Source organism: Melanostigma gelatinosum (assembly GCF_949748355.1).
Source record: "Melanostigma gelatinosum genome assembly, chromosome: 10".
NCBI lineage: Eukaryota > Metazoa > Chordata > Actinopteri > Perciformes > Zoarcidae > Melanostigma > Melanostigma gelatinosum.
The window spans coordinates 12,428,504-12,454,106 of record NC_136643.1 but is presented as its reverse complement, the minus strand read 5'-3'; the positions used below and the strand labels follow the sequence as shown (position 1 = coordinate 12,454,106).

General features: G+C 42.6%; 3 protein-coding genes across 3 annotated transcripts; 1 reads left to right on the top strand and 2 right to left on the bottom strand.

The window, feature by feature from the left end:
- Positions 1-429: 429 nt before the first annotated feature.
- Positions 430-5,522, bottom strand: tmem182a (transmembrane protein 182a). Its single transcript, XM_079276686.1, has 5 exons — positions 5,081-5,522; positions 3,564-3,687; positions 2,493-2,591; positions 2,261-2,398; positions 430-1,723 (listed from the first exon to the last, which is right to left on the bottom strand). The coding sequence occupies exons 1-5, from the start codon at positions 5,237-5,239 to the stop codon at positions 1,497-1,499; spliced, it is 747 nt and encodes a 248-aa protein (XP_079132812.1). The 5' UTR covers positions 5,240-5,522; the 3' UTR covers positions 430-1,496.
- Positions 5,523-7,913: 2,391 nt separating this feature from the next.
- mfsd9 (major facilitator superfamily domain containing 9) lies at positions 7,914-14,951 on the top strand (the record flags this gene model as incomplete). Its single annotated transcript, XM_079276609.1, has 6 exons — positions 7,914-7,946; positions 9,143-9,230; positions 9,910-9,953; positions 11,667-11,796; positions 12,519-12,728; positions 12,807-14,951. 6 exons carry the CDS (start codon positions 7,914-7,916, stop codon positions 13,676-13,678), a joined length of 1,377 nt encoding a protein of 458 aa, XP_079132735.1. The 3' UTR covers positions 13,679-14,951.
- Positions 14,952-15,211: 260 nt separating this feature from the next.
- On the bottom strand, positions 15,212-24,857 carry slc9a2 (solute carrier family 9 member 2). Its single transcript, XM_079277346.1, has 13 exons — positions 24,415-24,857; positions 24,084-24,298; positions 23,742-23,990; positions 21,433-21,683; positions 21,117-21,334; positions 20,194-20,393; positions 19,649-19,738; positions 19,492-19,562; positions 18,130-18,297; positions 17,914-18,019; positions 16,746-16,862; positions 16,406-16,493; positions 15,212-16,086 (listed from the first exon to the last, which is right to left on the bottom strand). Exons 1-13 carry the CDS (start codon positions 24,680-24,682, stop codon positions 15,671-15,673), a joined length of 2,457 nt encoding a protein of 818 aa, XP_079133472.1. The 5' UTR covers positions 24,683-24,857; the 3' UTR covers positions 15,212-15,670.
- Between the last annotated feature and the right edge of the window lie 746 nt (positions 24,858-25,603).

The following is a 25,603-nucleotide window of genomic DNA, read 5'->3' as shown; positions in this document are numbered from 1 at the left end:
ATCCAGTGAGACAGTACTGCCCTCTTGTGGTATTTTAGTTGAATGTTTGGTATTTTTCCAGACCTTTGTTACAATGATCCAGTTTCATTGTAGAATTGCCTGCCAGTATCAGTTTATTCCATGTGTAAAAGCTGGCCCTCTGATTGGTCATTGCTGTTAGTCTGACTTATTTATGTCACTAGAATTACATGGTCTAAATAACGATGGTCCTTTTGACAGAAATGTTCCCTTTTATTCACATTAGCTCACGTTTATTTTTCCTCTTAAGAGTCTCTTCCACTTATTTGTCAGTGCACAGGCATTTTTTCTCTGAAATGGGACTCTTGATTTTGACTCGACGTACCTGAAGCCTGGACACCAGAGCGCATATCCTTTCACAATTCTTGGCTCTGGTACAGTGACAAAAATTATGCATTTTTACGTCAAAGCTTGCCTTCCCCTCATCGTTTTTATTAGCAGAAAGAAAACAGAAGAAAAAAAAATGTTGTGGACAGATATAGTGTCAGAATCTCACACTTAGAAGAAACAGAAGACAAAAAAACAACAACATGAACATAAAACAGTTCAATACTCTCAACATGAAAATAAATAACGATCCAAACATCAAATTCCAAAAAGAATAAGCTGTGCTGAACAAAGAAACTGGTTAAACAGTAAAAAAACTAAAAACAGCGCAGTTTTGCAGTTTTTTACCTTGCTTCAGATAAGGAAAAACGTCCCCCAAAAAAGCCTTTGACATGTTCCTTTATTACAATGAACATACAGTATAGCTTTCAGTTCATACTGATTTAGTCTGACTCACCGGGTGCAGAGTGTTTATGAGCCTGACCTATGCCAGCATTCTCCTCCCCTTCTGAATTCTGCAACATCTATTTTGCGAGGACACCGTTGCTGGTTGATTAAAAAATAATAACAAGCCAGAGTGTTTTTTTTTCTATTACAACAGAATGACAATGTGCGGTGCCAGGCCTTTCTTCAGCGCTGACACAGCGTGGTGCAGATAATACTAAGTATTAAAAATAGTCCCCCAACAAATGCGCTATCCTGTTTGAGAAAGAACGATGGTGCTCTTTGAGGAACATATTTAGCACTTTGTTAAGATTATTTTTTAAACGCGACACAAAGCATAAGATATATTAGAATAACTTGTTCTCAAGCAAACAAAAACATGCTCCAGTTAAACACAATTATTCATCAACATTTCATGAATTTTGAATTTTCTGAACATACACTCACAACCCTCACAACCACAAACACACAAGATTCAAACCACAGTGTTACGCACCACAAGTATTTATACTGTTGGTGCAGGCTTATTGAGAAAAGCACAGAACTGTGTGTTCTATGACGTCGCTCAATTGAAAGTAGCTCGGGCTGGAGTGATTATGCCATTTCTGAACTGAGCAGTGGTTGCAATGATTTTATCCTGGAACAAACTAAAAACACTCCAACCATCTCAAGCCCCCACCCTTCCTCTAACCTGCCGCAGCTTAAAGTCAGTGGTAATGATTCTGGATGGTTCGGCCAATGAGGAGGAAAAGAAGGCCGGCCAGGAGACAGAAGAAGATGCCGATGGGGGCAAACATGAAGGACAGACCATAGTTGAGGGACAGCTGGAAGTCTCGACACAGTGTAGCGCGCTGGTGTTCTACGTAGACATTCACCACATCCAACACCTGCACCCACAGGACGTACATCACCACCACACAGAGCAAGAAAATACCTGGTGCAGAGAAGGGCAGCAGAGGCAGAGATGATTATTTTTTAAATAAACCAATGGATCCAAAACAGGGTGTAGAAAAATACATATTTAACCTGTGGCGGGAGAAGTATTCAGATCCTTTATCCTGAGAATATTTTCCAATTTTTGCTTCTCTATGAAGCTTAAAATGTTTCTTCTTTGGGCCTCAAACTGTAATTTGAAGTAAATCATCTGAGGAGTCTACAGGGGAAATGTCTCTTTTGTGGAACTTCTAACAACTCATAGATATCTGAAATGTGAAGAAGGGTCCCAACCTGCTGTTTTGAAAAGTCTTACAAGTCAAAAAGGATTAGGAACCACTGGTTTAATACTTAACAATGCAATAGATTGTATTTTATAAACTTATAATACATCTAGCATCCTTATTTGAAAATGTACTAGTATAGCTAAAAGTATGAAATGAGAGATAAGTCAAGTACAAGTACCTTTAAAATTGTACTTAAATAAGTTTACTTGGCTACTTTCCACCACTTAAAGTAAGCAATTTTAAAACCTCACCAGATGCCAGGAAGAGGCCTCCCCCTGCTTTATACAACCGGTGGCTGGCGAACGGAGCAGCACAGATGATGAAGAACCCACCGAGCACTACAGCTGCCACACCGATAAGCATGAAGATGCTCCAGAAGCCTCTGTAGACTGGACAACAGAAATGTTCGTCAATTGTATCACTGAGGAATATAAACTTAATCTGTACAGAGAGGCAAATCTGAACAGATAGAGAGACACTTACTTATGGCCGCATCATACTCTGTGGCATTGTGGGTCTGATGAGACACAGGGAATGGGAAGAGGTAGGCGTGCATGCAAACTTTTGAGTGAGGCTGATTTGCTGGAAAGAGATGGAATAAATCAAAACAGAAAATAAATTAAATTGAATGTTAATAGTAAACAAACACAGTTGGCAATTTGCTTTGTTACGTAAAGTCTTTCATGGATTGGGATATGACTAACTTGTCTTGTGTTTTTTTTGTTCTTTCTCTTTTCTCTTTCACCATGTGAAATTCCGCAGCACCTCACAAGGTCCCTTCAGTGCAGAGTTCTGACAATGACCCACCATTCAAAGTCCCCATCAGAAAATAGACGACCCATTATCACCTGACAAACGACCAGGATGACATCACATGGACAGTCACATGGGAGGATTTCTACCACTCGTTTCAGTTTTATACACAGAATAGTAGCAAATCAAAAACAGATATGTATTCTGCATAGTGATGCCATGTGATCCTGAGGAAGCATCACAGGACAATGCTGGAGGACAATGGTTTCCTGCACTCATCGGCTTCAGAAGAGAGCGAAAATGACCATTTAAGAGGATCTGGAGTTTTTTATACGTTTGTTGACAAGATTTCTAACACAGAATTACACCTCTAATCTGTTAGGTCTATTGGGTCTATTTAACATTTGTAACTTCACAATGTAGCATAACATACTGTACATTTCTTTGTCTTTCTTTTTGCCAAAAAAGTAACCTGTATTTGTTCATGCATCATCCCATATAACTCATAGAACATCAAATGTTTCCGAATAATGTAATAATGATGATCTTTGGTCATTTTCTAATTCTGCCCTAATCACATGTGCAATCACAATTTGTAGCAAAGGGTTACCACTTCATTACTCATTATTTAGTATTTTTGAGAAAATAAACAGTGGAAACATTTACAAAAGTAAAGCCAACAGCAACACAATATACATGGGTTAACGATTGGAACATGTGTCACGTATGTCTCTTGTTTGCACGATCCACTATGCTGCTGTAATCCTGTGAACTAATAATGGATTATCTTATTTTACTTACTGAACCAGAGGTTCCACATCAGGTTGTCATCACCCGCGTTGCCTCCAAACGAACACCTCCAGAAAAAACCTTCATGGTATAGAGTGATATCACCAGTGCCCTCCTGCATTACCACATCTCCACGCTGAAAGAAGCAGGAAAAGACAGAATAATGATTTATTACCGAATATATTCTGACTTTACAAAGGTCTGCAGAGTAGGATTTGTATGTGCCGATTTATGGCTGGATCTCCATGTTATCTGTTGATGTGATTAAAGCCTGAGAGCTGTCACCAGATCGTGCGAGGCAGGTGTGCAGTGTGTCGCCACAGCGGCAGAGAGCAGCTGCTTAGTCAGGTCAAGGGTCGAGCTGAGCCAGCACCTCTAACCTCGTGTAGGTTTGGTACGGTGCCGAGCGAGCGTGCAGGCCAAGGATGTTCCCATTCAGGAAAAACTCATCACTGGTGGTCACTATTTTTGCACGAGAGCAAAAATTATATCTATCCATACAGCACCTCTCAGAGTAATACAAGCAGAGGGTGCAGGCTGTGCTGACTTTGGACCTTAAAGTTCCACCAGTCAGGGTCAATCTGATCAGAGTTTGTTTTTATTTTGAAATCAACCTTGTTGAAGAAGGACAGTGGCTCCCAACCTGAGGGTCAAGAACCCTTAAAAGGGGTGCCAAGATAAACCTGAGGGGTCACAAATCAATTTATGGGATTAAAGTGAATCACAAATGTATTTATTTTACACAAAATGATGGTTATTTCTTTCTGACATCCTTCCAGTAATTATTTGAATAGTTTCACCCTTTTGGCTACATATGTGAACAAAGACATTTAAGAGGAAATCACTTATTAAATAATATAATAAACAAACGTTGAGGACCAGTGCTGCATGATGCTAACAATCCCACTAAAGAAAAAGAATCCTGCACTTTTTTTTACGTTATTGCAGTAAAAATAATACTTTAGTCAATTACGATTGACTAAACATAAATAACGGTTACTCACATTTAATTAAACTACCTGCTACCACTCTGCTTTTATTGTGGCAATAGCATGTCTCGATTCCAGTTTCAGTTCCCACTATGAAAAGCTAGGTATGTTTTAGTCGGTGATATTTAATACAGCATCATACCACTGGGACTACTGGAATTTGTATCTCTATGACAGGGGCACAAGCTATTTCTCAATCACTGCATAGCTGCACACACATTACATTAAACAGTGTCTGATTACATGAAGAGGTCCTACAGGGATGCCTCTCCACCCTGCAGAGCATCTGCTGAAAGAATGATCGGAGCAACTGATCCCAGTTTCTAAAATAGAAAGAAGTGACTTTGATACTAATTCAAATATGTAACTTCACAATGCACTATTTGAAGCTTAAATACGATACAAGCAAATATAATTACTGTCTATGGCCTAACAGTTGACCTAATATCAGTTAGTGGGGTGTTACACATATGACCATGATAACTAATATTCAAGACATAACAAAGACGCAACAAATTATAACTAAAGTCCAACACCCACCTCTATGGTCACTCCACCCGGGCCAACAGATCCGTCCGGGGTTGGGTGGCAACTCTCTGAGGCCAGCAGCCAGTAATCAGTTCCAAACGAGAGGAGGATGAACACAGTTGCCAAAGCCCCGAAGAGCCCTGCAAAAAACAACGCCACGCTAAGCTTCATGGTCCGGGAGTGACCAGCCACTCGGCCGCTGGATGCTCACGCTGAGTTTGACTTTCCCCCCCCCAACTACAGTGAGCACATGTGACAAGCAGATGTGGAAACTCCTTGTCCAGTTCATCCACTGATCTGCTCGAGCTGGTTTATGTTGATACCGGATCTGGACTCCTCTCCTGTCCCTCTGTCTGTGTTATGGGAGGACAAGGTTGAGCACATGACTCCTCTGGACCCTGCTTGGGTCTGCAGTCAACAACCCTCCACACCCTGGGCTATTTTTGGGGTCTGACTGAAGGTGGCTGCTCCATTCCCAACAAGCCCACTGTGGGGCTGAGTGTGTGAAGCAGTTGGAGAGGGTGAAGGGAGCGGATCAACGCAGAAATAACCGGTGGCAACTGGACACCCGTCGTCTGCACGGGAATGTCAGTGCAGGGTGAGACTGAAAGCACAGAAGACGACACACGTGTAAACACACACAACAGTATCATTTCCTGTGAAAGGGGGTGATGAAAATGACTGTATACCCTTAGTTCAGTTGTATCACACTCTAGGAAAACAGAGATAATTATCAACTGGAACTTTATAAACAGTTCAATTAATAATTAAAGATATAATACTGATGTTAAAAAAAATAAAAGACACATGTTACAAGTATTTCTCAGAAATAACATGAATTACTCAAAAACAGCAATTTTCCAGATATTATACACACACAAGAACATGTTTTTGTAAATTAGCATGTCAGTTTAAAAAGTAACTTAACACCAATATTTACATCATTATTCTGCTTACTACACATTATATGAATCATTTCTGTCATATGTATTTAATAACTCTGTTATGTTCATTCTGTACACATGACATCTATCGTTCTTCTGCCCACCCTGGGAGAGGGATCCCTCCTCTGTTGCTCTCCCTATCGTTTCTTCCTTTTTTTCCTCCCGATTAAAGGGTTTTTCCTGATGTGAGGGTCTCGGGACAGAGGATGACACATGTGTACAGATTGTAAAGCCCTCTGAGGCAAATTTGTGATTCGTGATTTGGGGCTGTACAAAATAAATGACATTGAATTGAATTGAATTCATACTTTAATGGCCTTGATAACAAAAGCCATTTGGGCATTTAGCCAATACTGTGAGGCAATTTAGCTAGTGTCATCAATACATGTTTTAGGTACAAACAGTCGTTGAGTCGTCCCTGATTTATTAGCATCTAGGGGGCACATTTAGCAGTGAAGCTACAAATGTACACACTGATGTGACCCAGGCATTCCACCCACATCTACTCCTCTGTAGTGTGTGTGTGTGTGTGCGTGGGGGGGAGTATGTATCTGTTACTCAGACTGATTGGATTTTTTGCCATAAAGGTACAGATATAATATATAATGTAGAGCAACAGATTTAATCCTGTTGAGTTTTGCACTGAGCATGCAACACAATAGGACCAAAATGTTTGTTGAAGGTGGTAAATAGTGTGAGTGATATAATTATGAAATAGTAATGCATCGTTTCCTAACTGCACTGCATTCAAATACTGTACACTGTTGTAAACACATGCAACTAGAGTAGTTGTGGTAGTGATTGTACTAGTTTAAATGCTTCATAAACTACAGTCAATTACTGCAAGTACTTAGTAATGCTGTTTTACTTCATGCTAAAATATGTACTTTTGCTGTAAAACAGGAATATTGTCCATGGCAGCACTGTAGCCAGTCAATGACTGTATAATCATCCTTAATATCTCTGCAGTGTGCAGAGATTTGTTGGATTCCCCACTTTGTCCAGTAGGTGGTAGAAAAAGATCTAATCTCGGTCAGTCTAAATGTTAAACAAAATAAGACTGAGAAAAATCTTTCGTTGAACTACATGAGTTATGAAGGGCTCTTTGTCATTCCATTTATAGATATATTTGTATATATGTCAACAACAGTAAAAAACAAACTAAACAAAATAATGTAAGTCGCATTGGTGTTTCAATATTGCACATATTGTACATATTTTAGGTGGCTTCAGGCACTCACTCACACACACACACACACACACACACACACACACACACATATATATATATATATACATTATATGTTGTTTGTGTGTGCTGAACCTTGAACTTTGAAAAAAGTTAGTTCAAAAATCAAATAACAAACAATATTCCTACCGAAGAGGAATCTCACTATTTACCAAATAGTATTTGGCAAATATATAATAAATGAATACAACTTTTAAAAGTCAAAATAAGAAAGTCAAAATCAAAAATCCACTCATCTGTTTATGAATAAGTATAACCGATTCAGTTCTGTGACGTCGCGGGCGATACCAACTGTTAGAGCAGCCGCGGGGGGGGGGGGGGGGGGCATAAAAGACAACACGCAGTTCGACACCTAAGAAATCAATACCACTGGAAAAATCGGTGTGATCGCAGAACGTTTATTGTCTCTTTAAAACCCGCCGCATTTCACACCTGCCACATTGGGGCAGACGTTTAAAACCGAGCCGTATCCCTTCACTTCCTGCCCGTGACACCTCCGCCGGGTTAAGGAGACGAGCTCTGTGCTGTGTTTGGATCATTTAGAGTCGAGCGGACGAGCTTCCGCTTTGGGCTGCAGCCGTGCTGTCACATCGGGAGGATGAACAACCAGAAATGTAGCCCCCTACTTCAGAAACCAAGAGGACGGGCGAGGATGATACAATGTATCTATGTGGTGGGCTTCATGGTGAGTAGCTAACCGAGACTTGATTGAGTGAATTCAGCCTATGTTTTCATAACGCAAAGGTATAATTTAAAGGTAAAAATATATATACAGTATTAGAAATGTCCTTCATTTTCAAACGATACAAACATCACTAAGGTTTCCTCCAGCTGTTTGCAGGGGAATAACAATGTATTGATGTCCGAGGCAGCAAAGGCAGTGCACTATATTCCCTTGAATATACTTTAGACCCCCTAAACACTCACCTGTCATATTTACCTGCAGTCAAATCTTCAAGCATGGTTTGTGAAAACGTGTGCTTGGTCATGCACTTTTGTTTTAAGTTAACTCTGATATCTGCAACAATAATGTCATACTTAAAAAAAGTGCACGGCCAGTGGCTATAAACCCAGCATAGATGATCATAGACCAACATCGTGCTGTTGTGCCATTTTGGAAATAGTTTTGTTCTTAAAGATGCTTCAAACATACTTTCTGGCCACTCTAAATTCAAATAAATGTTATTTATGTGATCAAAACCGTTTGATTTGTGTGTGTATTTTGAAAGATATCGCCCTAAACTCAGCAGGTGTGCAGCTACTAAATAAGGGAGCTTCTATTTAACATGGCAGGCTGTTTCGACACCTTTGCATGTATTGAGGGTGTGCCAGTAAACGGTCAGTAAAATATGTTGCAAAGAGGACTGGAACTTCCTTGAGGTTAAAAAAAACATGGTGAAACCCTCGTGCTAGAAGTTATATCAGTGTGTGGAATTCTAAAGATAGTGAAAATCCAGATATCCAAGTTGCCAATCTTTAGTCATTCTTCAGAGGACTAAGTTCACATTTCAGCCTGTTTTTTCCGGTCAAATGATCATCTAATTAAAGGTGACTAAAAGAATCCAGGCGCTCAGATTGTTTGGCAGACATTTACAGCTGAGGACAGTAATGCCACGGAAAGTTAAGCAATTAATGTAATCAGTAGTGCCAGAACACTGTATGAACCGCTGTGTGGCTTCAATAAAGAGTTTTGCAGGAGCTGCACTCATCTCAGCAATGTGATGAGATTCTGAGGCTGCTGCAAGCATCCGTAAAACTGTTTTTTTAAAAGTGTTTCATTCTGTTCAGAGGTTTCTGGTGTGATAAAGTCCTGATAATGATGACGCCGTGCTCTGGGCTCATTCCTGCTTTCTTTCTCCTTCACTTCCTCGTTTGCTTTAGGACTTGTTTGGCGTGAGCATAATCATACCGCTGCTGAGCCATCACGTGAAGGCCCTTGGAGCAAGCCCCACTGTGGCTGGTATTGTAGGTAAGTTGTAATGTATTAAGTTACCTCCAAGCAGATGTACTCCAGGGTTGCGCATGATTAGGCAGCAAGCTGACAAGCTCTGAGAAGTGTTATGAGCAAATAATGATCTGCTTGACAGAGCTAAGATGGGCCGAGAGGCAGACAATCTCACGTTTCGTGAGATCGTTTGCCTTTTGCCGGGAATGACTGTCATGAAGACGCATAACAAAACATTTGTGTGTGCACCGCAAATATGTTATTTGCTCGTTGTTTTGTTCTATTTGCAAATAATTTCTTTATTTGCAGTGAGTTGAGCCTTCAGGGCTTCGGACTGTTGTAAAAGTAATTTAAATACGTATGTAAACTTGGGCTCTAGGAAATTGTGATTTTAAATTGTGTACCGTTCTATTCTCAATTTTACAAATTTTAAATGATTAATAAATTAGTAGGAAAATGATGGAGAGGTAATAAATGAATGATAATAAATAATAATTAGTTGTAGCCCAACTAAATATAATGTTGAAAAGCTGTATTTAGGCTTGGCTTACTGTATACCGTGTGTGTGTGTGTGTGTGTGTGTGTGTGTGTGTGTGTGTGTGTGTGTGTGTGTGTGTGATGTCCTGTTTTCCTGTGCTGTAACCGTAGGTATTTTTATTGTTGCATGGTGTGTGAATTAAAACAAAATATGGAACTGTTGCAGGATCGACATATGGGATCTTACAGCTCTTCTCAAGCACATTAGTTGTAAGTATTGACTCTGTTTCTTTCTGAAAGGTCTGTCTCTAACCCCCACTCAGCCTCTCCTGCTGGACAAGGCATGCTCACTGTTAGTGGCCAAAGTGGTTGCATTCCATGTCATCTCTGGCATTTTGTGAAAACAATAAACACTGGCTGTTAATACACCCAGTCTCTGCACATTCACACACACACACACACACACACAAGCAACACCTGATTAGCCGCAGACACACAAATATCACTGTCTTTCCACAGGAATTTGTATCCTTCCATAACTGGACACTATGGAGTTGTTTTATCAATGTGTTTACCGTTGGATGAAAAATCAAAAGCCTTGATGATTAAAACCTTGTCCAAACTGTTAAGACGTTACCGATACTCAAGAAATGGCAACCGACACAAGATTCTCAGCTTTTCACGTCTTTCCCCTACAGCCTGAAATTAGTTTAATTCTCAGGGGTCATGCGACAAATTAAACCGACAAGGAGTCAACTGTTGGATCCCGCGTGCAGACCGGCTGAATCCTGATAAACGCAGGGATACATGAACAGCCGGGTCTCTATGATAATCCCACCAGGCTACACCCAGTACACAGCAAACTCAATTGGTCCTAATTTCATTATTTCATCAGGTGTGTGTGCGTGTGCGTGTGTGTGTGTGCCACAGAGCGAGAGCTGCGGGGCGAAACTAATAAAATCTGCTTGGTTGAGAGGAAACTCAGGGTTTTGGGATTTCTGCTTCATTTCAGTATCCCCACACACTACCAGTGTTGGGATTTATCACTCATCCCATTGAATTAGGATTGAAGTTTAGGCCTTGACTCCACCCGTCTAGATGTTTCATAGGACTGTACAAAAGTCCACAATCTTTCCACTAAACATCTTTTTTTCATTGAATGGAAAATTTTGTTGGATTTTTGTTTGCGTGTCATTTCTAGTGACGATTTTTTTTTTTTTGTATGAAAATTTAGCTGGGGCCACACAATATTCATACAAGAAAATTTGATGATGCAATTTAAACGTTCCATAGATTTATCACATCAAACCAAACTCTCACTACCAATAAACGATTGAGAGAGGGGAGATGCTGCTGTTGCTTTGACTAACATCAAATCACCAACAGCAGCGATGACAAAATTCCAGCTGAATAATGGCATCTTAAATCACACAATGAAGATCAGACAACATATCTTAACACACAGGACCACCAAAGGACAATGTTAACGATATTTCGTCATCAAATAAATCATACCGTAGTTAAATAATCCACATGAGTCACTACTGTTGTAACGTTAACACAGGTACAATATCAGTCCCTCTTCAGCGAGCTAGCAAGACGTGTTCACCCATGCGCCATAAAAATCAACCAATGGGCCATCAGGCCCCACTCACGATCTGAAAGTTCATGTTGATCGCGCGCACACATGCACACATGGTTTGTCGGCCCTGAGCTACAAGTGCAGTCGGGCCAGTTCTGCCGAGCCCCACCAAGCATCAGGACAAAGTCACACACACACACTACAAAGCAATCTTTTTCTAGAGAATACTCTTTCAGAGTATTCTGAAAAAATGCAAAAAAAGTTATGAAGTCGACAAAGTTAAGTTTGCCATTATTGTGTCTGAAATAGAGAAAAGCCTATAACTTCTTCTGTGGTGGGGACGTGCCCCACGGACCCCTAATGCAAAAAACGCAGATGGTCATTTCCTGTTTGATTGTCAGGGGAGCTGGAGTGATGTGGTGGGCCGGCGGTACTCTCTGCTGACCTGTCTGCTGCTGAGCGCTCTCGGCTACGGCCTGCTCGGGATGTCCACCAGCATCACTTTGTTTGTCCTCACACGGATTCCTGTGGGTAAGTCCCAAACGAGTGAAGACATTTAGTCATGTCACAAAAATCACAGGTGTAAATCATAAAAAAAATCATAGAACGCTGAAATCCATTTAGCTTTTCATCGATAATGTTATGAGTAATATCTCTGCTTTTCCTACTTGACCAGCACCACGACAAGTCAAAATGTCAGCGGTGGTCTGTTGACGTCAGCAGATGTGTGCTTAACAGCTTGTGCTGCATAAACCAAGTGTCTCTCCAAATCATTTTGCAATAGATCCAAACGAGAATATTTATTTGACCTCTCTTTACTGACCATGCTTTGTTGCTAAATGCACCAATATGTAATTTAAAGTTATAAATAGATGGTAAAATTCAATAATTTGGGAAAAGTTGGGATGAAATGAGACAATTAGGACAAATGTATTGTTCGTTTGATGGTCTTATGAACTGAAGAAGAGTTTAAATCTTCACTACAAGAGATTTAAATGCATTCACGGTGGTGGTACATATCTACCTACCTCATTTTCATTTTGGGGCCAACTTCTCATCCAAGTTGTATGGAGGGAAAACACCGACCGTATAACGACTGTTTCTGTCTCTGTTCCTTTGCTCTTGGGGACAATAAAAACACGACTAGTGGTATGAGAACTTATGTGAAATAACAACGTTCTTATAATTTGCACAAAGCCACCACCTTCATCTCAAAAGCAAGATCAATGTGCATTGACTGTTTTCTGTCTCAGGGCTGTTCAAGCACTCCCTGTCCATCTGCAGAGCTCTGCTGTCTGACCTGGTGTCTGAGACGGAGCGCCCTCTGGTGATGGGACACTTCAATGCAGCCTCCAGTGTTGGCTTCATCCTGGGTCCTGTGGTGGGCGGCTACCTCACGGAGCATGAAGGCGGCTTTTATACTTCGTCCTTTACCTGTGCCGTCATCTTCCTCACTAATGCAGGTGGGCGAATAAAGGAGAGAAATAAGTGATTCATTGTATTTGGAGTCTTTATCTGACATGATGTGTTTATCACTCCAGGGCTTGTATGGATGCTACCATGGAGTGAGACGCTAATTCTCCATAATGACAATGACTCCAGCAACGCCACAAGTAAAGTTTGTCATGAGAACAACTGCAGTAAGTCGGTTCGCAATGGCTCTCGTGCAAATAGTCACCACCCAGTGTCGGCAGCAGAGACGGACCCAGGCTCCAGAGCTCCGGGGACGCACCGAGGCGGTCTCGGGTGGAGGGAGGTGTCCCTGCTCCAGCCTGCCTGGAGACAGCTGTCCTCAGTGGGCTCCAAGATCTACATGGTGGCCTCCTCTGACATGTGGGACCTCTTCCTCATGCGTCTTCTGATGGCTTTAGCTGTCATGCTTTACCACAGTAATTTCTCTCTGGCGATGGAGGAGCGTTTCTCCCTCAAACCAAAGGTGACGGGTTATTTGATCAGCTACAGCAGCACCTTAGGGGCCCTGGCTGGTTTGCTGGTGGGGCCCGTCACCCAGCTGTATGGGCAAAACATGCCGGCTCTGCTGCTCCACTCCACAGTTCTCACCTGTTCACTCATTTTCCTGTACGCTGCCGCGCCCAGTGTGTGGCAGGTGCTGCTCACCGCCACCTTCTTCACCATGTCCACCGCTATCGGACGGACGTGCATCACAGACCTGGAGCTGCATAGAGGAGGGGCCCAGGCCAGTGGGACTCTGATCGGAGCCGGGCAGTCAGTGACAGCAGTCGGCCGAATCCTGGCCCCTCTCCTCTCTGGTCTGGCCCAGGAGTTCAGCCCATGTGGCCCCCCCAGTCTGGGAGTGGTCTTAGCTCTTGCAGCTGTAGCTTTAATGCTCATTAGGATCCCAAAATGGGACAGGAAAGGGATGAGAAAAGAAAGCCAAGCTCTGAGTGACTGAATTCATTTAAAAAGCATTGCAAATCTACCACACGGAGAAGTGCTCGTATTTTGTCGGCAGCCAAGTGTGAAGTTACGTGCCGATGAACAGCAGGCTCACAGTGGGAACGCTGGAATGCCCCTGGCAGGCGCATCTGTGGATGCGACAACATCCCAGGGTCTAAATGGCTCATCACCACCACCAGCACTGCAGCAGATCTCTCAGAAAAAAAGCAGTTTCAAAACTCATCGAGGTGACGTCACAGCTGAGAAAATGAATCTGCTTCCCCCGGTGCTGAAGTTTGACCCAACAGAAACGTAAGAGCCTTGCGTTGGCACATGCTACTTGGGACAGCTCGGAAACAATGCACACTTTATTTTTTATGTAATTCTCTAACCACTACATTGTACACAGTCCTTTAGAGTTACTGTCAACCTGCTGATGAGCCACTAATGGTGAAAATAACTTATTCTAATTCATCAGAATACAAGACGGCGACGATTACCTTTCAGGCAGTAATGCTTAAAACATTCAGAAATGAACTGACCCTCAAGGTAGATCACACTGTTGTTTAGGAGTAGGCAAGTGAGCCATAATTAGTTTGAATCATTTTACCTCAATGCCAGTTGTTTCTATGAATGCACTGCATCCAAAATGGTTCCTACGGCGGTATACGACCAAATGTTTGTTCTTAATCTTACATTTACAGAGACATGTGTAATGGATATTTTAAGAAATGATATGGGGACATGTGGTAATTTTCAGGCTCATACTTGTATTTTTGGTGTCTACTAGAACATTTTGACATGCTTTCATGTTCAAAACCCATTTTTATCACATTGTCTTAATATACCTGAAGTCAGCCTCTGTCTGAAAAAGCTCCCTTTTTAGAGCCCGTCTCTTTAAGCCCCCCTCCTGAAAAAGCCCAGGTACACCTTTGGGTGGCGATATATTCTATTGAGCCTACATGTTACATAGGAAGGGGCTCCAGATCTGGCTTTCTGCATCATGTTTTTGATGATAGGCAGCCCATAAAGAAACTGACTGGGTCGTCTTATTTCACAGCTTGTGGGTTTAAATGATCAACTGTATACTGAGCTCCACTGTTGTTTAAAAGCCCAAATACCCCCTGGTTAAGAGGGAGAATTGTATACATTTCTGTAACGCTGTCAGTGAATCCATGAAGCACATGCCAGATTCGTGCCAAAAAGTCACAAGTAATAACATTTTTGTATGCAAGTCTTGAGTTGTAAATGAAACAATGACATAACTGCGTCATTCTTCTAAACTACTTACTTCCCCATCTCCTCTTTCCTCCATGCGCAGTGCCTTCAGTGTCACGTGTATAAACTTGCATCGTGTCCATGGTTTGATTGAGAATGCTTGATATCAGCTTCCAACAACATAGAAAATTTATTACAGAAAAAATATTAGAGTGGGCCCAAATGTGTGAGGTCCATCACTATAACAGACACACAGAAGACCTCCAGTTAGTCCCAAGAGTACTTTGTACTGCACAGCAATAGTTCCTCATGTTAAACTAATATGGCCGAAATATAAAAACTTATTTTATTCTGTATTCTGAATTATACAACTGTCACACACAATAGTACAAAAAAGTATATTTACATCCAAGGAGAGAGAAATAATGACTAAAAGTAAAATAGTTTAAATTACATCTTTAAAAATCCTACGGGAAGATAACGTATTGAAAATCACACTGATGTGAATGGGTGAAGTAACTGCACGGATAAAATTGTCAGAATGAGTCACTGTTGCGTTGCTTCACTATAGTGCACTCTGCTTCTGGTGTGGCTGACACCTCTGACTTCAAGGCATTACCATTTGGGCTCATATTGGAGGATGGTTCACCTCTAATAAGGAATGAATGGACCTCCGGTGGTCATTTATCGTTGACTGGTATGAACACACAGTCGTATGTAGAGACCCTGGAGCTGCTCGAGAACCTGAGCCTGTGGCAGTCCAGCTGCTCTTGAAAGCCCAGGGACACTTTTATATCTTCGGGTTCCACTGAGGCCGCCTGAGCAGAGGGTTTTGCGCTGCGTTGTCTCGGGGTTCAGTAGCCCAGCCTGGAGGTGGGGACGAAGGCTGCTGCTCGTCTTCTGCTTCATGATGCCCGTTCCTGAAGTTATCAGCTGAGCCGCTTTCGGTTTCAACGGAGGAGTGGAGGCGACGGTGAGGAGCGGGAATGTGGGAATCACTGGACGAGGAGTTTGCTCTGGACGTGCCACGCCCCGACCTGCCTCTGTCCTCCCCTGTGATCTCATCCAGCATGTCAACAGAGTGCGCCTCTGTTACGGTGTCCAGCCTGCGTAGAGGCATCATGGCTCCGGAGGAGGAGCGTGCGGGCTGGCCAAAGCGAGAACGTCTGGAGGGGTAGGCCACCTCTGACATCGTTTCCTGATCATCTGGGACAGTGGAAGAACATGACAAAATGATAAAGAAATTATGAAGGGGATTGAATTAGGCCATCACACAGTTGCTGATATTTAGTCATAAACTTTTTCAAAATGAATCTGGTGGAGGGACATTAATGTTTGTAAATGTCATTGCCATCCCAGTAGACACACCTCTAGCTTGGCTCAAAAAGTCTTGGGTTTGAATATTTCACTCTGTAAACATCATATAGGCTGTGAGAAGTGAATCTTGCGTTTAAAATGATTTTTCCAACCTTAAATCTACTTAAGAAGCCTTAAATGGGGAAAGCTAGTAGTTTCAGAAGCTCACCTGTATAGCTCTGCCTCCCAGGGGGGAATTTTGAGTCCAGACTTTTCCCAGCAGGAAGAGAGAAGTATTTCTGGGATTTGGGTACCACCTGATAACAACATGGGAATAAAACAGCAGAATGGAAAGAGAGAGAAAAGGGAGAATGATGAATGAGGGATGAGAATATGGACCACAAACTTGTTGTTCAATTTGGGACACTTTTCATCTCAGTGTAGCTGAGAGATAATTAACCTGCTTAACTTCCTTACTTTTACCTAAGGGGCTGAGAACATACTGTACGTGGCTCATAATGCAACACCTCAAGTCAATACCAGCCCCAGTGAAAGCGCTGCCTGCTTACCGATGACTGAAAGCTGCCAGGTCGGATGCTGCGGCGGATGCTGGCGTGGCGTCTTATCAAGATCTCTCTGGTGTGACTGTCGTTGGGCAGGGCATGCTTACTTGTGTACGACACCGTCTGGTTAAAGACAAAAAAAAAGGTACAAGATATAACAGTATTACACAGCAGATTTAGACCGCGGATGCTTCCCGCTCACAGATTTGACCATGTTGGACTTGTCCATCTGTAATGAATTTACAAGCGAGCGAACAGGCAGCCACAATGATTTCACATAAAGGTAACTTCAATGAACAGACACATGGACTGTTAAAATGCTTTCAGGGGAGTCTGTATTCTTTAGAGCTCGGATTACTCAACCAAAACTGGCCACACCTGTCTGAACTGAAAGGGTCGGTGTCTCCGTTTGGTGTTTGCGACCTGCCACACTGTGCAACGTACACATCTCTGTCAACATAGATCTGACCTGCAGCAATTAGTTACACCTAAAGCAAACATATTAAACACGCTAAAAAGGTTGTTAAAGAAACGTCTGTCAACAAAATGCTCCCGTCTATTTCATAAGAGGTCAACACGCTCAGACAGAATAGGAGCCACTCTAACACTCTGTTCTCGTGACATTACAATTAGAATTTTCATGGAATTAAGTTTCAAATAAATCAAAATGTTGAATTCCAACGTGATGAGAGTTTAAAAAGGGGCACATGAGACGCAGCGTTTGTGTGAGAGACATGAAAAGAGGGGCTATGAGGACAATCGGACAAGATCAGAAGCACACGCTCCCTATTTGTGTCTCCACATCAAAGCGTCTCCGTGGGTGAGGTCATGTCACTAATGGAAAAGTACTGCCGGCCACAGTGTTTGGCTATGCAAAACAGCTCTGAATATCGGTGCTAGGGATAAACACGTCATTGTGTGGGAGTAAGGCATCACAGAAGGTCTGTTTGTCAAAGTGAGACGAAAATAAAATGTGTGTTCACCTGATTACAGACAAAGCAGAAATAACAAGCGACTCATCATCATGAAATGTTATATAGAGACGCATCAAAGTGCAATCAGCATGATGGAACTACTTAATATACTGTTCAGTAGTTTAGTCTAGTGGTTCCCAAACTAAGAGTCAGGTGTCGTGAGAAGATTAATGGCAGAGGAGCGAAGATTTGTATCTCACCCGTTGCCTGATCCTGTACATGTTCTTGGACAGGATGTCATGCATGTTCTTCAGGTCAGGAGCCAGGAACTTCTTCTTAGGTTTAGCCGGGCCTTTCTTTTCCTCACTAAAAGACAGATGCAAAGAAAAAAGAAATGATTTTCTCTACCCTTTTGACTGTATAGACAATACAGGAGGTGGTGCGATCGCCAGAGAGACATGATGAAGGCTTCATACTAGAGAGAGGCAATGGACGGAGCGGCACTGATGTCTCCAGACACAGTGTCCAGGATCTCCATGGCGTTCTGCAGTTCCAGCTTCTTATACAGCGCCACAATACTGGACTCGGCCCGGTTGTCTCGGATCAGGATCTTCCGTAGGATTCGATTGTTGAACTTCATAAACCTGATATAGAGAGAAAGGGGATGACGTTGAGTAGGATGGGCAGCTATCTATGAAGGCCCTGTTGCAGTGAACAATGATGGTTAAAGAATAAGGTTTGTGGTTTTTGTTATTTCGTTGGTGTGAAAGTTTTGTAAGTTTATAGTTCCTAAGATCAATCAAGAACATCCGACTGTTTGGCTTTTTGTAAGTTCAGGATCACTGTCCTGATGAATGAATGAATATTTTTTTTATTTTTATATATATATATATATATATATATATATATATATATATATATATATATATATATAGACATGAGTAATTCACTGTGAGGTAAACACTGACTTACTACATATCATATCACTCGGTTTATGACATGCTGTAGGTTTATAGGGACTGTAATTCATTTGAAATGACATCAATTATTGTTTCAATGTATGTTTTAAATCTCCTTTACTTTTTACTACTGAATTTTATTTCTTACACTGTTTCTTTAATTGTTTTTAAATCTCCTTTTCTTTTGCCTTATGTTTTGATGCTTTTAATGGTTTTATGTGAAGCACTTTGAATTACCTTGTTGTTGAAATGTGCTATACAAATAAACTTGCCTTGCCTTGAAATGCATTTGTGTTCGTGATGCTCACATCCTCTAACCAAATAGATTAGCCACAGTAAGTGAAAGTAATTCTCAATAGTCAGTTATGGTCAAAATAAATACATTCCCACTCAGAAATCAGTCTTCTTGAGACTACATAGTGAACATAAACCCATTTAAAATCTAAATTGGGTTTTTCACAAAAGAAAAATGAAGAAATAGTTAGTTATTAGTTAATGCAGGTAACTACCGCACTATGCTCCAAAACACGAATTATATGAAGTAAAGTAAAACATGTCACAGCTTTAGGAAGAAAAACATCTGTCACTGCTGATGGCGGAAGCGGAACACGACACCAAAGTGTGATTAGCTGTCAACATTCCCACACAGTCCGGGAGTGAACAACAGCATTGTCTAACAAAACACCGGAGGAGGAAACAGAGCAGGTAAACTAAAACCGCCATCGCTATTCCAGTTTCACTGCAGATTCTTTCTCTTTAAGCATAACGATATGAAGCAATGAGTACATTAATACTTGTGGCTGTAAATAATCAATATGTGGTAATAAAAGCGTATTGTTAAGCAGAATGAGCACACTTCGTGAGAGAGAAAGTTCTTACTTGTCCTTCCAGTAGAAGTGGCTCCACTGTCCACAGAGGTCCTCCAGGCCAGCTATGGTGTGCTCTATGAGCTGAGAGCACGATGACACTGGTCAACACTGTGCGCAAAGTAATATACGGCACACCACATTTACAACAAGCACAATCTGTAGCGTACCCTGCAGTGAATCTCTGCGTTGATGGTGTCGAGATTGCGGTTGGTTCTGCGGACGTTGATGAACTCAATCAAAGGTCGGATACTGATGCCCTGAGGAGGAGAAAGGGAACGGTCACAGATTCAGCAGAACAAGGACTTTTTTTATTTTTGGACAGTAGTTTAGGACTTTTCAAATCCAAACTGACTGTCAAAAGATTGGGCATTACATAAATAAAAAGATACAGAATCCAGAGTCCTCCTTATGTAGCAGCAAAAAGCTGTTCTCATGTTTTGGTGGAGAAAGACCTGTTAAGACGTTATTTTGATCCGAAATTGTATCCAAAACCCACAAAAATTACGAGATAAAGAAATAAATTCTGATCTTAAATCATGTGGTGTGTTCCAAACTTGAGTCCGTTTCGCTCTGACTGGGACTATTTGATTCAATTAGGTCTAATACTAAGACAAAACACGAATATATACCGTGCAAAGTTAAAAAGACAAATGATTCACAGCAAACAACGGTGTGAAATGTTTTGAGTCGAAGCACACAGTCAGCCTCTTACCTGGAGAAAGACAGTGAAGAGGATGACAGCAATGGTGGCAGTGACGAAGAGCTGCTTGCGGCCGATGTTCTCGGGAAGGGTGAAGACCAAGGCGAATGAAATCGCACCTCGCAGACCCCCGTAGGCCAGACCAAATTGATCTTTCAAGTTAAATGGGATGGTGCGGAAAGGGTTAATGATCTGAGTCAGCACCAAGACACCTGTGATGGGAGGAAGAGCAACGTCAGGAGGATGTTAGTTTAGGTTGAAATCTGCAACAAATAATTGAACTGATAACTTATCAATGCTGTGTTAGCAGCTCGTTTCACCAGCAATGAAAAATACAAAACACTCGAGCAACTTAAGGCAAGGCTGAACCACTGTGTTGCTGCCCTCTCCAGCTTCAAGCCTGTTTCAGTGTGCTTTGTTGCATCACTTTAGCAAAGGGAGGTTCAGCCAAAACAGCGTTTTTAAAACGAGGGTTCAAGTTGAACTCAGTGTTTTGATATTTTAGCAGACCTTCGGCTCATAGCCACTAAAACAATTAAAAAGGCGCCCCGTGGAGTTTTCTTGTACACAAACTAAAGTCATGTTTACATTCAGTGTTACTCACTAAAATGAAAAATTTAATTTCCCCCTCATAATACCTTTGCAAAGCAATTTTTTAAATATTTAAAATCCTAATACATGTTGTTGCTTGTTGGCAGTCTTCTTATTCCTTGCCTTTATTCCAACTTGTGATTGGCACAGTCGGACAGCGTGAAACCAATCGAAGCGTGTGCGTCCTTGAGTGTGTGCACGACAAAAACTAGACAGGGACCCACTCGTATAAACATTGTTTCGTAGCGCTACCGGCGGTGAAAAACTCCACAGGGCCCCTTTAATCGTGCAACAAGACCAACAGATGCCAAGACAAACATGAATACCCCCTGCCCTCTCCTTACCCAGACCCCTCCACACAAAAGCAAACAGCAAAGTGAACAGGATGTAGCCCCAGTTCCACTCGTGTTCTGTTGTTATGGTGACTACCCCCAGGAAGAAGAAGATGAGGGTCTCGGAGATGGAGCCAAGCATCTTGACCACGTGGCGGATGGTTGTGCAGGAACGCTGGGAAACATTTTCTTCAACGTAGTACTTCATGGTGAGAGCACAGGTCACAATGCTGCAGAAAAAAAAAAACATGAAGCTGCTGCGCTTACGCAGAATTCTTGCGCCATTGAAATATTTCAACCAGAAACAAAAATGTTTGAATCAACTCACGCCATGATGGATGAGATGGCGAAGAGCTCGGCTACTAGATAGGCCAGGTAGCTGTACATGAATATGAAGAGCGGCTCGATTTCCCGGACCTTGGAGGTGAATCTCGTGGTGAAGGCGGCCGTGAAGCCAAACAGGATGCCGAAGCCCATCCCGCCGAGCCCGACCACGAAGAACCGCGCCACCCCGAGGAAAACGTCCACCGGCACCACCTCCGGCATCTCCGCCACAAAGTTGAACATGTTGTACAACACCTGTAAAACACGTGCACACAAAAGCACGATGAAGCGCTCATGCAGGCACACGGCCTTTTATGCACAGCTTTGCATGCGCGCACGTGCACAGACGGCCCACACATCCCTGAGAGAGGTCGTGGGTGGTGTCAGGGGCTGCGGTCTCTAATGACACAGTTGCAGATAACAGTGATTTATTGGAATATTTACTCTGCGCTGTTTGCGAGTTGATAATCTCATTTCACTGAGCACACCGAATGACTCACGGAAACGGGGCATTTGCCAGAGCAACCGGCTTTCTTCCTTTTCCTCCTGTTCTGACAAAGAACAAGGAGCAACTCACTGCTGTTTCACGGTGGTGTGGCCGTTGGAAATATGCTGTCGGGCTGCACGCCACCATTAGAGTGCGTTTTCAGAGAAAACAAGACATTTGTAGACACTGTAAAAGATACAATACTTAGAGCACATTTTCTTTAAGGTGGTCAGAATCTATATTTGTGTCTTGCAATACTTTCCAAATTCCACATTTTGTCAGCGGCAGTCTCAGCAACAAGCCAATTTGTTCAAAACATTTTTTAAAGGCGATATGATTTCGATATGATTTCCAATAGCAGCTGGGCATTGCAGATTTGCTGTGCTGGCGAGGTTTGACATGTGGGATAGTCTCTAAATGAAGTGCAGTTCCCAGGGAGGAACATGGCAGCCAGTGCAACAATGTGGCTCACCGATGTGTTTTTGGATAACAACGGCGCTGTATAGCACAGAGGAGTAAGCTGTATGGCGACACGGACAATGAGTGTCAGAGGATCAATTCATTGTTGGCTGGGTCTTTTAATGGGATTTACCGTGATTGAGAGAAATACAGAATACCAGACACGCTCTGGGGTGAGCCTGTCAAACACAAGGGTTAACAAGCCAAACGTTTATCAAAGGCAGATGTAGATATAAGGCAGCAACAGTTCCCTCTTTTCACAGATGATAACCCGGCACTCTCAGTCAAAGGCGGCGCTGTTACATCCTTTCCCCCAACCAGTGGCTGCAGTGCTCATCGGAAGGAGTTGTTCTTTTGGCAAACATTACATATAGTTTACATATTACATATGGGTGTAATTCTGCAAAACAAAGCCGTCTGTGCAGAACATACCTGCTTTCCCAGTCTCCTGGGTAAATGTGTGTCTATACCCTCTCTGCACCAGATCTGCTACTGTGTGCTAAACAAAAGGATAGCCACACCAAAGCTAAGAGCAGGTTATTGTAAGTGTGTGTGTGTGTGTGTGTGTGTGTGTGTGTGTGTGTGTGTGTGTGTGTGTGTCTGTGAACACAGTGACAAGAGGGTGAAGGGAGAAATTTGAGCATGAGCTCATCTCAGTGAAGTTTCAGACGATGTTGTCTGTAAGCGTTAACGCCTCCCTTACAGCCAGCTTTAGAAACTGGTTTGGCAGCATCTGCGCAAACAAGCATCCAACGCTACGGCTCCGGTCTTTGTGGGGGCGTCTCTAACAACATCACGTCACTTCCATTTTTTAGTTATTTATCTGTTCAGCAATCTTGGCAGTGCACAGACACACGTTATGTTCTCATACGGGCGTACTAACCCAGAAAAGAGAGTCAACTAATCGTACGGTATCTTGCGAAACCTGAGCTGAGCCGCTAAGAGAAAGAATAGAAAAGCGTCAGACAAAAAGAAAGTGGATATGCCATTTTATATAATAGCAGCATTGGAATTAAGGATCCAAACTGGGTTTTAAAATGGTAGGTGGAGGCGCAATATGGTGAACAATAAGTGTGTGATTCTGCTTTCACACTAGCTGCAGCACTTTCCCCAATGAACCTTTATTTTATCTCTCCACATGTAAAGGCCCACTGGCATGCTGGGCCCCTGAGTGTGCCCTCAAATGCCATTAACACAATAAAGAACAGTTTGTAATGACAACTTGCTCATTGCTCTGCATGTTTTCACAACAAGCAGTAGCCCTGAGGAAGTCAAAGTACGCCAACGTGTTGCAGAAAGTCTCAGCTCAGAGTTTTTAAACACACCAACCAACCCCACTTTGTTGGACTGGGCCTCAGCCCACTCACCACAGTGACGGCATCATTGAAGAGGCATTCTCCAAACACCACGATGTAGAGCTGCTCGTTCACAGACACATCCTCAAACACGCTCAGCACGGCCACAGGGTCCACGGCCGAAATGATGGTGGCAAACAGCAGGTTCTCCTGGAGGTTGATGTCCTGCACGCCGAACGCCTCGATCTGGCATATGGCGAACAGGGACATGCCGATGCCGATGCTGTTCCACAGAGTCCCCACCACTGCAAACCACAGCACCTGCAAACACAGAAGGAAGACATCAAAATGGCTCTACAGGAGAAGAAGACATTAACTAAATGTGGCTCGGGAAAGCTGATGTGTGTGACGGACCGTGCCGATGTTCTCGAAGAAAGGCCTGGTGGGCATGAAGTATCCAGAGTCGAGGACAATCGGGGGCAGCATGTAGAGGAAGAAGACATTGCTGCTGAGCACAGCAGGGGGCTCCTCGTGCACAGAGTGCATGATGCCACCCACGATCAGACCGATGGTGATCAGAAGGCAGGACTCTGGCACCCAGATGGTGATCTTTTTGTACACATGGAAACCTGAGAAAAGACATTTGGTTCAAAAACAGGAACATAGGCCAGCTGTCTGAAAAGGTCACAAGATAATCAGAGGCTTGGATCTGAATCCATCACCAGCACATGTTACTGTTATTCACCAATTTTTGCGAATGAAGCCAGCAGCACCCAAAGAGTGATCTCAAACGGTATCTGTATTCTTTCGTAATCCATTGTAAACACTGGCATATTCGCCTTTTCCGCGTCTGGAAACGCCTGGGGCTCATTATCGGGGACAATCGGCGGCAGAATCGAGATACCGCCGGTTGGTTTGGGTGGGACTTCCCCTCTGGAGTCATGCAGAAGACTTGAGAACGTGAAAATGACGAGCAAAACTCCCGTTCGTAAATCCATGGTGCACAAACGCATAGCCTCAACACAGCAAGCCAACTTGATGTGAATATCAATCAATTCATTCAAATCCAGTCGAAAAGAGAGAGAACTAAAAACAGCTGGTGAGAACAAACTCAGCGTCTCCTCTTAAAGTTGATGATTTCAACTGTTCCTGCAATCACTCCATCTTCAACAGCGACGCCTTAATTAACGTTCCTTCGGCGCTCAGGGTTGCATGGTCCGGATTGGTCTCCTTCAAACTGCGGGACAACACACCTGTGGTTTACCTGCAGCGCGTCCTCGAGTTCCGATACAGGCTGGGCGCGGCCCCGAGCCCGGCTCTGATTGGGTGTCACCTTGAAGCAGATAAAAAAAAGGGTGGGGCGCGGTGTTTCTGCGGGCCATTCAGGGACCACTCTTGAGTTTCGGTGACACCAGTTTCCTGAACAACACCCAACACCTGAGTTTCCACTCTCACCTGTCACTTAAAAAATGTCCCCTGATTTATGTAAAGTGGTTCAGACCGCAAATGTGAAGAATTAAAACATATTTCTTGACGAATGTGGAGCGTTTTCTTCCTTTAAATGTGTATTCTTTAACCAGTTTACCTCTTGAATCCAATGCTTATCATGACATCGAAAAAAATCAGTAGAGATAAAAAAAATGTTTGTAGTAACCGAACATCTCGTAATCTAAGATATTATGTCAATATCAGAAAGTATCTCTAAACCGTTGTTCGTTTTTAATGTCATCATGACAACGTTTCAATGAAATTTGATTCAGTAAAAACAACAGTCAAACCTCTGTTTTAAAATCATTTTGATGAATAAGTATATTGTGGTTTTCATAATTTCTTACCTTTCCATAAAACAATAATTTTGGATTTAGTATCTCATAATAATTTTCACTCAGAGACTATTTTAAAATGATTGACGTGAGGACTGGTGTTGAATCTCC